At 40.4% G+C, this 15,337-nt stretch overlaps 1 protein-coding gene across 1 annotated transcript in view; it reads right to left on the bottom strand.

Annotated features, from left to right (window-relative positions):
• Positions 1-15,337, bottom strand: part of LOC127446327 (VWFA and cache domain-containing protein 1) — a 144,484-nt gene that overhangs the window by 72,699 nt on the left and 56,448 nt on the right. The window contains exon 2 of the mRNA XM_051707148.1: positions 9,711-9,773. Coding sequence (XP_051563108.1) covers positions 9,711-9,773 — 63 coding nt within the window. The remainder of the gene's footprint in view (positions 1-9,710; positions 9,774-15,337) is intronic.

Below are 15,337 nucleotides of genomic sequence, written 5' to 3'. Positions count from 1 at the left end.
ATTGAACAGTACTGACTGGTATTTTCAAGGCTTTGGATATCTTTTTATATCATTTTCCATCTTTATAAAGTTCCATTACCTTGTTACACAGGTCTTTTGACAGTTCTTTTCTGCTCCCTATGGCTCAGTATCTAGCCTGCTCAGTGCATCCACGTGAAAGCTAACAAACTCATTGACTATGTATACACAGACACTAATTGCAATTTAAAAAGCCATAGGTGTGTGAAATTAACCTTTAATTACCATTTAAACCTGTGTGTGTCACCTTGTGTGTCTGTAACAAGGCCAAACATTCAAGAGTATGTAAACTTTTGATCAGGGCCATTTGGGTGATTTCTGTTATCATTATGATTTAAAAAGGAGCCAAACAACTATGTGATAAAAAATGGCTTCATATGATCACTATCCTTAAATAAAAGACAGTTTTTTTGCATGATCAGTCATACTTTCAAAATCAATGCCAAAATTTCACAATTTCTGCCAGGGTATGCAAAATTTTGAGCACAACTGTGTGTATATATATACACTATATTGCCAAAAGTATTCGATCATCTGCCTTTAGTCACATATGAACTTAAGCGACATCCCATTCTTAATCCATAGGGTTCAATATGACGTCGGCCCACCCTTTGCAGCTATAACAGCTTCAACTCTTCTGGGAAGGCTTTCCACAAGGTTTAGGAGTGTGTTTATGGGAATTTTTGACCATTCTTCCAGAAGCGCATTTGTGAGGTCAGACACTGATGTTGGACGAGAAGGCCTGGCTTGCAGTCTTCGCTCTAATTCATCCCAAAGGTGCTCTATCGGGTTGAGGTCAGGACTCTGTGCAGGCCAGTCAAGTTCTTCCACACCAAACTCGCTCATCCGTGTCTTTATGGACCTTGCTTTGTGCACTGGTGCGCAGTCATGTTGGAACAGGAAGGGGCCATCCCCAAACTGTTCCCACAAAGTTGGGAGCATGGAATTGTCCAAAATCTCTTGGTATGCTGAAGCATTCAGAGTTCCTTTCACTGGAACTAAGGGGCCAAGCCCAGCTCCTGAAAAACAACCCCACACCATAATCCCCCTCCACCAAACTTCACAGTTGGCACAATGCAGTCAGACAAGTACCGTTCTCCTGGCAACCGCCAAACCCAGACTCGTCCATCAGATTGCCAGATGGAGAAGCGTGATTCGTCACTCCAGAGAACGCGTCTCCACTGCTATAGAGTCCAGTGGCGGCGTGCTTTACACCACTGCATCCGACGCTTTGCATTGCACTTGGTGATGTATGGCTTGGATGCAGCTGCTCGGCCATGGAAACCCATTCCATGAAGCTCTCTACGCACTGTTCTTGAGCTAATCTGAAGGCCACATGAACTTTGGAGGTCTGTAGCGATTGACTGTGCAGAAAGTTGGTGACCTCTGCGCACTATGCGCCTCAGCATCCGCTGACCCCGCTCTGTCATTTTACGTGGCCTACCACTTCGTGGCTGAGTTGCTGTCATTCCCAATCGCTTCCACTTTGTTATAATACCACTGACAGTTGACTGTGGAATATTTAGTAGCGAGGAAATTTCACAACTGGACTTGTTGCACAGGTGGCATCCTATCACAGTACCACGCTGGAATTCACTGAGCTCCTGAGAGCGGCCCATTCTTTCACAAATGTTTGTAGAAGCAGTCTGCATGCCTAGGTGCTTCATTTTTTACACCTGTGGCCATGGAAGTGATCGGAACACCTGAATTCAATTATTTGGATGGGTGAGCAAATACTTTTGGCAATATAGTGTATATACACACACACACACACACACACATATACATACATACATTTTACAAAGATATATATATTTTTGCCGAACTTGCCAAGTTGTGTATCCAGCACAACGGTACAGGTTCAGGAAAAAAATTAATAAACTGGGGGCACAGTACAAATCAGTGTTCATTTTGAGGGCTAACTAATCTCCAGAGTCTGATACCTTAAGTTTAAGCTTAAGTTTCCCTCTTGCATGTGAAATGGGCGGGGTGTGTGACGTCAGCACCAGGGCAACGTATTAAGGGTGGGTTTAGGGCAATGTTGCGGGGATATTGGTCCGATGGTGGGAATGCAGATCGATTTTGTCCACACGGCTCAAGGTCCGAGGCTTTTGGCCACTGCTGACCAGTTGATAGCCCTGGCTCGCACTGGCCCAATAGTGGAAAAGTGGCTAATGATATTGAGATCAGGCCTCATGGGGGCCATACCATCTGTTGCAGGACTCCTTGTTCTACTTCTATTCTATTTTGTTTGCAAAAGGAATGTTTGGACATCTAAAATTTATATTTCTTATTGACACAATAAAGCAGAAGATATAAAATAACCATCTTAAGAGCTTTTTTTGTAAAACAACTAATGCGTTTAAGACTTTTGCACAGTACCGTCTTAAAATATGTCACTATAATATTTTGTATGATGGGGCAGTGAAAATGTTGGCAGGGCAAGTAAAAATATAAAATACTAGTCCAAGCGGGCCAGCAGAAAAATTCTTTACTGTTGAGCCCTGCTGGGTCCTGGAATGGAGTAATGTACCGTGACCCATTGACCACGATCATTCAAGCAGCTGATTGGTACAGCCATTACTGCTTAACTTGGATTGTAAAAATGAAAGGATAACATATGAGGGAAACACACTCATCCAGACAGGTCAGTACAGAAAACAACACTATTATCCAGAACTGCAGTACATCTAATTTTGGAGAATCAAATCAACCTTCCAATTGTGGAAAGAGACGGAAGATAATTTGAGGTTATTGCGCACAAATCCTGGCTGCTTTTTTTGTTTCTGGTAAAAAACAATTACTAAAAGAAAGAGAGACAGACAGTGAATTTCTGAAACAGGATTAGCTATAAATAATTTATATAAAAACGAAAATATTATGGCACCACTTAAGCTGAAAAAAGAAAAATGCTTTAAATGTTGTGGTGTTAGTGTTGATTTTGTAACTACTGCAATTTTCACACTCTTTTCACACGTTTTCTCTGAGTCTCAAAACATAGTTGAGACAAACCCATCTGTCACAGGACAGATCATAATCTAAGACCCAATTTCTGCCATAACTTAAATTTAAAGTGCACCTATTATGGTTTTTAAACGTGCCCAATTTTGTTTTAAAGGTCTCATACAATAGATTTACATGCATCCAAGGTCAAAAAACACTTTAATTTGCTCATAATTTAAATTGCAGCATTACCTTTTTTTCCTCAGTGTCTCAAACGACTCAATCAATGATCCGTTCTAAAGGATTCATTCTAAACTCCTCCTTTCAGAGAGCCTACTCTGTTCTGATTGGTCAGATGTCCCAGTCTGTTGTGATTGGTCTACCGCTTACAGCGCGTGCCGGAAAGGAAACGCCCACTACCATATCCGAGTTTCAGCTCTGTCTGAAAAAATTTCTGTTTTACCTTACCAATTTGAGCTCGAGTCCGATAGTGATACATCAGAAGATCAACCCGAACCACCATCGCAAGCACGACGAGAACAGGACGTTTCTCAGTGGTAAGTTTATATGGAGTTTGACAATAACGTGAGTTAGCCGGTTAACAGAGGCTAACAGCTAACAGGCTAACAGCGTGCACTGGCTGTACGTGTAAACAGACCAGAGGCGGGTTTTTTGTTACCAAATTACGTAGGTTAGTACAGGAAGTAAGTCTGGAATTACTAATGACTCGTTTCACGTGTTCAGAATCGGTTCTTTCTTTTGGGTTTCAATAACTCCATTTATCGTGCACTTTGATTTTTGAAACTTTGCAGACTTTTTTACATTCACAAACAGCTATATAACACGCTACATGAAAGGTAATATTTGAAAAACCATAATAGGTGCTCTTTAACAAAATGTGCAGTTAGTGCGTTTAGCCTTTGCATGACAGTACCATAAATATAAGACTTACATGCTACACAGAAATGATCTAATACATACATTTCTTTCATGACACAATATGTGAAAATTAAGCTGGGATATTTTTACGAGGTCTGTGTCCTGTGTCATGGAGATGATCCTAATTGGGGCAGTTTTTTCTACTGGGTGCCTTTCATCTAACATGAACACCAGTGCCAGGCCTTCATTACCTTGTGGGCCACAAAGAGAGGGCACAAGACTGGCAGATGCTGCATTGCCAAACAAGCAGCTGATGAAAGTCAATTTTCTTCTTAAAACCCAAAATAATTAGATTTGTAGACACAGATTTAAATGTGTTGTTTTATAATGCAAAATAAAAAACCAGAACTAAAATTTCAACAAGAAACAATTAGAATACAACATTACACTAAACAAAGCAATTCAAAAGTAACATAAAAAAACAGGTCTTGACACTATAGGGGTATTTATGTCTTTAATATTTTTTCACAATAAATTGCAGTCACCCAAAGTCCTGTTAAACAGAAAATGAAACTAGGTCAATTTAACGCAATACAGCTTTAGGAGCCAGGAATAAAATTTATTTAGGCTGTATCATCATGGCACGATATTACTAATTCTATACCATTAAAAATTTTCGTTTCTTTAATTCTGTATATCCCCCAGGCCTTGAGATGATCATTTTGAGTCCAAAGTAGTTTTCTTATAAGCAGAACTGACTTGACAAAATTTGACCCAAATGGAAAACGTTTCACACATTTCTCGCAAAAATGACATTTCAATAAGTCTGCAGCATGAATCTACCTTACAGCCTCAACTGAACCTGAAAGAATCTAAAATACTACAATGAGTAATAATTTTAATCTTAGTTAATGTATGTTTTCCTTTCCTTTTTATACAAGTAACTCAGTGCCAATTAATATGAAGAACAACAAAACAACATTAAAACATGACACAGCCTGACTCGTCTAATAATCTCCAACACTTTCAGGTCTCGATTGCCTCAGCAGGCAGAACGGTTTATCAACGTCTAGCCCCCACAACCCTGCTCGGCAATTAGCTGTCGAGGTGTCACTAGAAAAACCTGCCAGCAATCGGCTTAATCAGCTATTTACCGGCTGCTGGTGAGACAGAATAATTCACACAAAAGCTTCTCTTGGCATGGAAACCCAAGTGAAGTGTAACAGCCTGTCCGTTCTTGCTACAGGCCTGTGTGTATCACTGAGAAACACACTCAAAGGGTGCACATGCAGTTGCTGCCACTCACAGTGATTCGTTTTGAGGCTGGTCAGAACAGGGTGTATTAACACTGAAAGCTCTTTATGCCTTACAGCAAAAACAGAACCAAGAAGTTGGCATGTGGGAGAAGCCTGCGGCAAGAATAAATTAGACTAGCACATGACAGACGTATTGTCTCATAACTGGATGAAGAAAAATGCATTCCCATAGTTTCAAACTGAAAAGTACTGAAATGAAATTCCATTGTTAATGTGGCCTACTTTCTTTTTATTCCTTCTTATGTTTTTTAGTTTCGAGTTATTCTTATACAGTGTGCCCAAAAATTATTTGGACACTTAAGCCACACTTAAAAATCCATGAATTTAATTGGATTACATAAAACATTAAACCAAGTGGCATTTATTGTAATGAAAGATTTTGTGCAGAACTACTAAATCTGAATCCAACCAGGTACTGGGACACTTATTTGTGATATTTAAGATTGTAACTGTAACTTATCTTTATCAACCAGGAAGCATTGACACAATCTCTGGTCATCAAAATATCATTTTACACAAATATTAATATTTAAATAAATATCTTCAAATTAACCACATTTTTGTAAAGCATTTCCCCTTATACATTTCCCTGAGAAAAAAAAAAAAAAAAAAAAAAAAATCTTACATTGTAAATGTTTTATCTTTTTTTATGAAAATATATGGTGGCCGTATAAAGGTTTTTAGGTAACATTTTTATAATAACCAAACTAATATTGTTTATTATTCTGTGGTATGATGCACAATTCACAATTCCAGCGGGTCAGAAGTGTACATACACAAAGTTAACTGTGCCTTTAAGCAGCTTGGAAAATTCCAGAAAATGTTGTTAAGCCTTTAGGCAATTAGCTTCTGACAGGTGGTGTACTGAATTGGAGGTGTACCTGTGGATGTATTTTAAGGCCTACCTTCAAACTCAGTGCCTCCTCGCTTGACATCATAGGAAAATCAAAAAAAAATTGTGGACCTCCACAAGTCTGGTTCATCCTTGAGAGTAATTTCCAAACACCTGAAGGTACCACATTCATCTGTACAAACAATAGTACACAAGTATAAACACCATGTGACCACGCAGTCATCATACCGCTCAGGAAGGAGACGCATTCTATCTAGAGATGAATGTAGTTTGGTGTGAAAAATGCAAATCAATCCCAGAACAACAACAAAGGACCTTGTGAAGATGCTGGAGAAAACAGGTAGACAAGACAAGTATCTATATCCACAGTAAAACGAGTCCTATATTGATATAACCCCAAAGGCTGCTTGGCAAGGAAGAGGCTACTGCTCCAAAACCACCATAAAAATCCAGACTACAGTTTGCAAGTGCACATGGAGACAAAGATCTTACTTTCTGGAGAAATGTCCTCTGATCTAATGAAACAAAAATTTAACTGTTTGGCCATAATGGCCATCGTTATGTTTGGAGGATAAAGGGTGAGGCTTGCAAGCCAAAGAACACTATCCCAACCGTGAAGCATGGGGATGGCAGCATCATGTTGTGGGGGTGCTTTGCTTCAGAAGGGACTGGTGCACTTCACAAAATAGATGGCATCATGAGGAAGGAAAATTATGTGGATATATTGAAGCAACATCTCAAGACATCAGCCAGGAAGTTAAAGCTTGGTCGCAAATAGGTCTTCCAAATGGACAATGACCCCAAGCACACCTACAAAGTTGTGGCAAAATGGCTTAAGGACAACAAAGTGAAGGTATTGAAGTGGCCATCACAAAGCCCTGACCTCAATCTGATATATAATTTGTGGGCAGAACAGAAAAAGCATGTGTGAGCAAGGAGGCCTACATACCTGACTCAGTTACACCAGTTCTGTCTGGAGGAATGGGCCAAAATTCCAGCGACTTATTGTGAGAAGCTTGTGGAAGGCTACCCAAAACGTTTGACCCAAGTGTTGGGCCTCATGTATTCAGATAGAAGACAAAGGAAAGGCCTAACACAGTCGTAAAACCTAACTCAGGCCCACATACAAAGTCATAAATCTTACTGATAAAAACCGCGTCAAAATCAAACATAGGGAGTCCAAAACAGACTACAAATCCCATGAAGCCTTGCTCACTAAAGGATCGAACTCTCAACTCCTATTGGATGAGGCACACGACAGAACGCCCCTCAACCATGACGTCATCAGGAGAAGAAACACCTCTGAAATGCTTCCGGGATTTGCTTCCAGCAACTTTGCTCGCCATGTGTAGACGCAGCTCATCGCTGCTCTCAGGTGTAGCCTCGTGGCACAAGGAAGTAACGTCCGACTTGAAACTGTGGCCATACAATCTCCATCTCGCTGGACGAGTTGAGATTACTCTGTGTTCCACCGAACACTCTAATGGATCCGAAGGAGACCGCTGAGCAATCCGTATCTTCATCCGTTTGCCTGCAGAAGTGAAGAGAGAAAAGGTCTCTCTTCCATCTTCAATCAAGTCGACATCGCTGATTTCTCCGCCAGCCCGCCGAGAATCAGTAGCCATACCGCCCGCTGACAGAGCGAGGAAACGGCCTCCCGTCATCACCCGAGCCTCGTGGAACTGAGTCGGAGTTAAAGGACGGATGAACACACATTCTAGCTGCATCCTCATGCGATTCAAGTAAGAGGTTTACGTCTGGGCAGAGATAGAATATTATAGTGTGTTATTCTTGTGTATCAAGGTTATTGCTTGTACAGTTTACGAACTGCCGAGTCCACTCATTGCGATTAATAGTCAAGGTATTTAATTATCACGAATGAGATCTGCTGTGTTGTAGTCCAACCACATTGGACCGTTGTGCATTTCCGCTATCGCGGGTGAGACCGGCATACTGAGTTTATCCATTAAAGAATCAAAGACCGCGGGACGGCTTACGAGCCGTCTTTATCTTTGATAATGATTAATTATTGCTAATAACCAAACCCGCTCCTTAACGTAGCGCACTACATTTACTGGAGCCTCATATGAGGTTTTAATGAGTTAGATTCTATTATTTAATTGAAATATTAATTAATAACTAAAGAAATAATTACCAATTATTTCTGATAGTCACACTGATCTAAATAACCAGTAAAGCCCAACACAAGTTAAACAATTTAAAGGCAATGCTACCAAATACTAACAAAGTGTATGTAAACTGACCCACAGGGAATGTGATGAAAGAAATAAAAGCTGAAATAAATCATTCTCTCTACTATTATTCTGACATTTCACATTCTTAAAATAAAGTAGTGATCCTAACTGACCTAAGACAGGGAATGTTTTCTACGATTAAATGTCAGGAATTGTGAAAAACTGAGTTTAAATGTATTTGGCTAAGGTGTATATAAACTTCTGACTTCAAATGTGTGTACACACAAACACACAGACACACACATATATATATATATATATATATATATATATACACACACACACACACACACACACACACATATACATACACACATATACATACACACACATACATACATACACACACACACTCACTGAGCACATTATCAGGAACACTAAGGTCCTAATAAAGTGCCCGACATGGTATTCTGCTGTTGTAGCCCATCTGCCTCAAGGTTCGACATTTTGTGCAGTCTAAAATACTATTCTGCTCACTACAATTCTACAAAGTGGTTATCTGAGTTACCATAGCCTTTCTGTCAGCTCGAACCAATCTGGCCATTCTCCATTGACCTCTCGCATCAACAAGGTGTTTCCGTCCACAGAACTGCCGCTCACTAGATGTTTTTTTGTTTTTGCCACAATTCGAGACTGTTGTGCATGAAAATCCCAGGAGATCAGCAGTTACAAAAATACTCAAACCAGCACATCTGGCACCAACAATCATGCCACAGTCGAAATCACGGAGATCACTTTTTCCCCATTCTGATGATTTATATGAACATTAACTGAAGGTCCTGACCTGTATCTGCCTGATTTTACGCATTGCTGCCACACGATTGGCTGATTAGATAATTGCATGAACAGAAGAGAGAGAGAGACAGATAGATAGACAGATAGAAAACAATGTGAGACAGACAGACAGACAAACAACAGTGTGAAAGACAGACAGCAGAAAAAGTGAGACAGACAGACAGACAGAAAAACTAAGTGAGACAGACAGATTGACAGATAGGTAGATAGATTGGGGATTAAGCCTTGAAAACCATAATGTATATATACAGTATATGAAATATATACAGTATCTTACCTGTTGTGTTAATTGTCAACTATCCATATTGATGGCCAGACAGACATGTTTTTAATTATAAACTCTGTTCCAAATGGCTCTGAGTTTTAAAATGGCTTATAATCTGGTGTTTTGATCATGGGCCAAATCCATTGAGGTTAAGAACTAAATAAATGGTGAGCAACCATCTCATTTCTCCAGTTCTTGTTAGGGAGGGATGCAGTGCAGTCAATAGAGGCTGGAATTAGTGTTTCAGCAGGAGAGAGCTCAAAGAGAGCTTCAAAGGCAACCAGACAGTGACTGTAGAATTTTAATGGGTGTCCTTTGCCCCTCTAGACCACACACACACCTACATATTGAGAATGAAGTCTCACAAGGGATGAAGTGTAACTCACCTGCTGTACCTCCGTTTCACCATTTGAAGTCTTCTCCGTATACACAAAGGAATTGAAGATTCTCTGTGTGGGAAAGAGGAGAGAACAGCTGATAAATAATTATAAATAAAAGTGAGATTCTGCTGAATTAGAATGAAACACATGGGAGAAAATTGCAATGACAGGTAGAATGTCTTTATTTGTATGCAACTGGAATTTTTCTTTTTGCTAAATACACTTCATCATTCATCCAAGTAACTTCATATTTTGGCAAACAGTAAAGCCTCTGATAAATATCCCAAGAGGTAAAATGTTGCAAACAATACATTAAAGCCTACAATAACCTGGATCAGGGATATGCAAAACTACATACTTTCAAAATCGTCTAGGTGGTGGGTGTCTGAAAAAACTAGTCGACTAGTTGGTGTAAAGTAGTTGCAATTTCTCAGGGCCAGCAAAGCCCTCTCTGCTGGCGTAACATGCCTAATAAATAAATATTTTTTCATCCTTTCATTCTCATTGACCTTTTTCCCTATGTATTTTCAATCGCTTTCCACTCCTAATTCATCTACAAACGAATAGCAAAAAGTTTATCCAATCAGAATTTATTCCTCGATGCTTACAAGCAAAGTGTGACAACTGTTTCACAAGTCGCATGCCTGAAGCTATGCTCCTTAGCCGAAGCAGCGCGTGAGTCTGAGCTCCACCCCGTCAGGCCTTCAGAATTTCCACAGAATTCCTCAACACTGCAGTGAACAGGCATCTAAAGTCAGATTGTCAGATTCATCAGCCAATCAGATTGATTTATTTGTTCTGGGTGGGTGTGGTCTTAGAATATGCCCCAGTCCAGGGCTTCTAGCTGGCCTTGAGTGACGCAATCACGCTTTAAGTGATGTACGTAATTTGAAAGAGAAGAACGCGAGATATTGCTGACGAGTCGGCTACTATCTCTGCTGTTATTGCCGTTGAGAAAGAGATCCTTACGGATTTAAAAACCTGAGATGTTCTGCATGATCATGCGATTGATTAATTAAACAGGAGCGGAGGACTGATTTTCACTTCAAGCAAATTAATAAGTGCTTTTTGCATTGTTATAGCAGCATCAGGAGTTTTGTAAGTGTAAATTAAGCTGCTGGAGCATTCAGTGTCAGATCAAGTTTTGAAAAGTAACCATGTACCTTACGAAACAAAATTTATTGCAAATATTTATAAATATTGTGTCATTCCTTTGGTGGTAAAATAACAATTGATCTGTATTTCAAAGTTGCAGAGAATGTTTGCAGAATTAAATTTTCTGGTGGATCACAGTTTTTAAAGTTTCAGCTAGTACCTTTTACCTAACCATATGGCTAGTTGTACCACGTTTCACCAACATGACACTCATCATGGAAACAAACATTAGATAAACATCTGGAGCCAACAATTACAGCATTACATGGTGCACAAAAAAGCTCAGGAAACATTAACAGATGTTGTTATAAGCTTGCAGATTTTTGACTAAATGAGCCATGGAAGATTAAATGCTTTCTCTGTCTACACCTTACCATTGTAAACTATTAAAAAATTGCCAGCAAGCTTAACATTTCCTCGCAATGAGTGCATTTATCATTACCATGGCAATCCTGACACGGAATATAGCTGCGGAATGTGTCATAACAACGTGATGGATTCCCACCACATCCAAACTCATGAGAAGACTTTATACTCAGAAGGACTGATGATCTTCAGCACTTAAGAAGAGATGAACCTCTTTCAGTCACTGTGTAATGTTTTTGTGGGGTAGACTGAGGTCATGGTAGTCACCCACATTAACAATGATGAAACGGGCACATGTCCGCATTTACCGAAGGCCTGGACTGTCATCACAAGCGCATGTTTATAAAAAGTAAGACAAACTATGGGTGATGTATGGATGAACCCCACCTTTGTGAAAAAAGCTTTAGACACAGAAGCTGTGGAAAACTAAATGAAAGAAACTTGTCATTTCAGAGTCCTCTTGTAAAATAAACATCGGCACAAGCACAAACAGCACGCCAGGCACCAGTGCAGGTCTTTCCCCAGTGTGGTGGGTTTGTTTTTTGAACTGCTCTGATGGCTTTCACAGCTTTGCCCAGGCAGAAGAGGAATTTCGCAGCTTGTAACTTAAGAGCCCATTCCAGAAACGTGAAACTCCTAAGAGGAAGGTCTTTGAGACAAGAAATAAGGATATGCAGAACTTGACTAGTCAGTAGGTTGCCCAAATTACTAGTTATATATGTCACAGCTCCGGTGAGTTTGCCGGTTTATTCTGCTGTTTTGTTTTTCTCTCTCCCTCATGTCTCGCAGGTGGGGCCAGCACACATGATCAGTGTTTCCATGGGAAAAATTATCGTTCCCGGGGAGGCGCTGATCATGCCACTGATTATCGTGCTAGCTACAACTGTTCCACTCTGATTGCACTCACTACTTAATCCTTATGTGCCCTCACTGTCTTTGCTAGATTATTGTTTGTGCTGTCAAGCGGCTAACCTTGCTCTCTTTGTCTAGTTGGTGCTGTCTCGTGTGGCTGTTGGTTGCCTGTCTCTGCCTGCGTGTCAGGAAGTGTGGTTGTCTTCCAGTTTGCTGTACGCCTGTCCTTTCCACCCACAAATCGCCAGTGGAGGATTCCTCGTCTCTGCCCGCGTGTCGGGAATATGACTGCCCTCCTTCATCCAGGCTTTGTTTTCTGCACCACACCACGCTTCTACGGACACTTCCTGCGGATCTGCTCCTTACTTCCACAGTGCATACAGCTGTCTATGAACACACTCCTCCTTTGCCCACTGAGCGGCCACTACGTGCACACAGATTCGCTCTTCACCTCCTGATACTGCAGCCACTGCAGGGATTCTAATACTTTGCCAGCACAGTTTATGTTGACATTTGTTGTTAATAAATACTTTGAACTGTTCTTCTGCTATTGGGTCTCTGTCTCACTCTCGCTCTGACAATATAGTATATGTATAATTAGGTGCAAATGCATTTCTTAGGGGCAATTGACACAGAGTTCCATTCTAGAGTTTACTCAGAATGGTGGCAAAAACAAAAACCATCCAGTGAGCAGCAGTTCTACAGATGGAAACGTCTTGTTGATGAGAAGTCAATGGAGAATGGCCAAAGTGGTTCGAGCTGACAGAAAGACTTGCCGTCTCAGCTTTTTGTTCTTGGGTGACATAAGTGGAACCCAATGTGGTCTTCTGCTGTTGTAGCCCATCCGCCTCAAGATTCAATGAGTTTTGCATTCTGAAATACTATTCTGCTCACTACAATTGTACAGAGGGTTTATCTGAGTTACTGTAGCCTTTCTGTCAGCTCAAACCAGTCTGGCCATTCTCCGTTGACCTCTCTCAACAACAACGTGTTTCTATCTGCAGAACTGCCGCTCACTGGATGTTTTTTGTTTTTAGCACCATTCTGAGTAAACATTAGAGGCTGTTGTGCATGAAAATCCCAAGGGATCAGCAGTTACAGAAATACTCAAACCAGCCTGTCTGGCACCAAAAATCATGCCATGGTCAAAATCACTGTGATCACATTTTTTCCCAATTCTGATGGTTGATGTGAACATTAACTGAAGGTCCTGACCTGTATATGCATGATTTTATGCACTGTACTGCTGCCACATGATTGGCTGATTAGATAATTGCATGAATAAGTAGGTGGGCAGGTGTACCTAATAAAGTGGTCGGTGAATGTACATACACAAGAAAATCTAGATAAACTCCTCAACCTCACTAATCAACAATTCGACTAGCTGACCATCGTGACCCATCCCTAAAAAAAAACTGATAAAATCGAGAAAAAAACAACAGTATGTTTTTCCAAAAACAGTCTAGAAGCTACCCACGCCAGCAACAATAATCAGTGCTTGAACTTTACAAATCAACAGACCCTCCCCAACAGGACTCTTCAAGCCCTCTCAAAGTTTTGACTATCCACCGTCTAATCCTCCCAGAGAAGTTGACATTAAAATGAATGACAAGCTATAGGATTGTAAGAAATAACATACCGGCATTCAACTGAGAGGGGACAAAGAGGCCTATGTGCAGCTGCTTTGGCTCAGAATTTGGTGTCCAGGGTGATTATTAATCTTGTCAACCCCAGGGTTAATCTTGACTGCAGCTGAATAGATGTCTGGAATGAGTGAACCTCATGCTGTCTTTGATCCAGGCTTGTCAAGGCCCCGGCACTCCCTATAGCAGAGGCACGGCGAGGGAGAGTGACTAAAACTAAGCTCTCAGCAGGGTGGTTTATTATATCAAGATTGCCATCTCCCTCGGCTCTAAAAGCAGCCACTTAAGAATTATTGCATTTACCCAAAGAATGCAAAACCCATAAGTCACGTCCATATTTCAATACACAAACACCAGAAGAGCCCTATCATTCTTTGCATACTTTATAATAGTTGTGCAAAGCTGATGGGCACAGGTGAGTTTATTGGATTTGAAATGGACATGGTCCTCTGTAAAGTTTCCAGCCATTGGTTGGAGAAACAGCTGACGCACTGTGGGAGCGGAATAACATTGGAGCATTTCCATTAAAATGGTGCGATGAGGGGGATAAACCTATTACCAATTCAGTCACCTTCAAAGGCCAGAGCCCATCCAGCTAATCCTCATTAATTTGGGATTGTATGAGGGAGTGAAAGGGTGTGTTCACACAACGCAATGAGCAGAAAAGGTGCCCTAATCCTCTCTTTAGGCCTACAAGGTATAAATCACTGGACTGACCCACCCATAACCACTTCCATGACTGCAGTAAATGTTTAGGTTAAAGAATGAGTTTTTTCATTCTATTTACAGACATATCGCATTTGAAATTGCTTACTGTTCATCAAGGATATTAGGAGGTAATGTTAGTGATGAAATTATATTCTTTCATTATCACAATTATGACTAGGGCTGCATGATTTGGACAAGTCGTCATATTGCGATTATTCAGAGAAAAAAAAAATATTGAGACTGCCATTTGAACTGTGATATTATAAACAAAAAACTAGTAAGTGATTTCTTTTGACTAAAATTTGGTAATATTTTGCCCATGTTCTTAGACTAAGGCCACTCTTTGAGGGTTCATACTTGAGTCCCCTTAAAAAAAACTCCTTTTCACTGAAGCCACAAACAAACAATTAATAAATCTGTCTTCTTCAAATTCACATTGTACCAGTCCACTGTGTGCCTGTTTTTGTCCTCTTTCGTGGAATAGGGTCTCAACCCACTATCATAATTTTTTGGAACCCAGTTAACTTGAATATTATATTATTGTATTACAATATTGTACTGATGATTCTTATTATTCTTATAGAAATTTTTCCTCCTCTTTCCACAAACACCCAGTACCATGAGGTGTATTATTTGTGTATTAACTTGTAGTAGACATGCATATTTGGAAATTCGTAAAAGTGAAATTAAAATGAATCTGGAGCATTTTAATATGATGTGCTCAGCGCATGCAAGCAAACGGATCCAAACTCGGAGCACATCTGTTAAGCCCCGTTCACACCGCCAGCGACATCGCGCAAAAAAGTGACACAATCCCGGTAATTTTCAATGAGAGCTGAGCAACTTCCGGCAACACGAGCTGCAGTGACCATTGGCGAACAAAGTTGAGAAAAGTTTAACTCTATGCAA

This window comes from Myxocyprinus asiaticus, chromosome 9 (genome assembly GCF_019703515.2).
Source record: "Myxocyprinus asiaticus isolate MX2 ecotype Aquarium Trade chromosome 9, UBuf_Myxa_2, whole genome shotgun sequence".
In the NCBI taxonomy this organism is placed as follows: domain Eukaryota; kingdom Metazoa; phylum Chordata; class Actinopteri; order Cypriniformes; family Catostomidae; genus Myxocyprinus; species Myxocyprinus asiaticus.
This window is presented reverse-complemented; position numbering and strand designations above follow the sequence as displayed.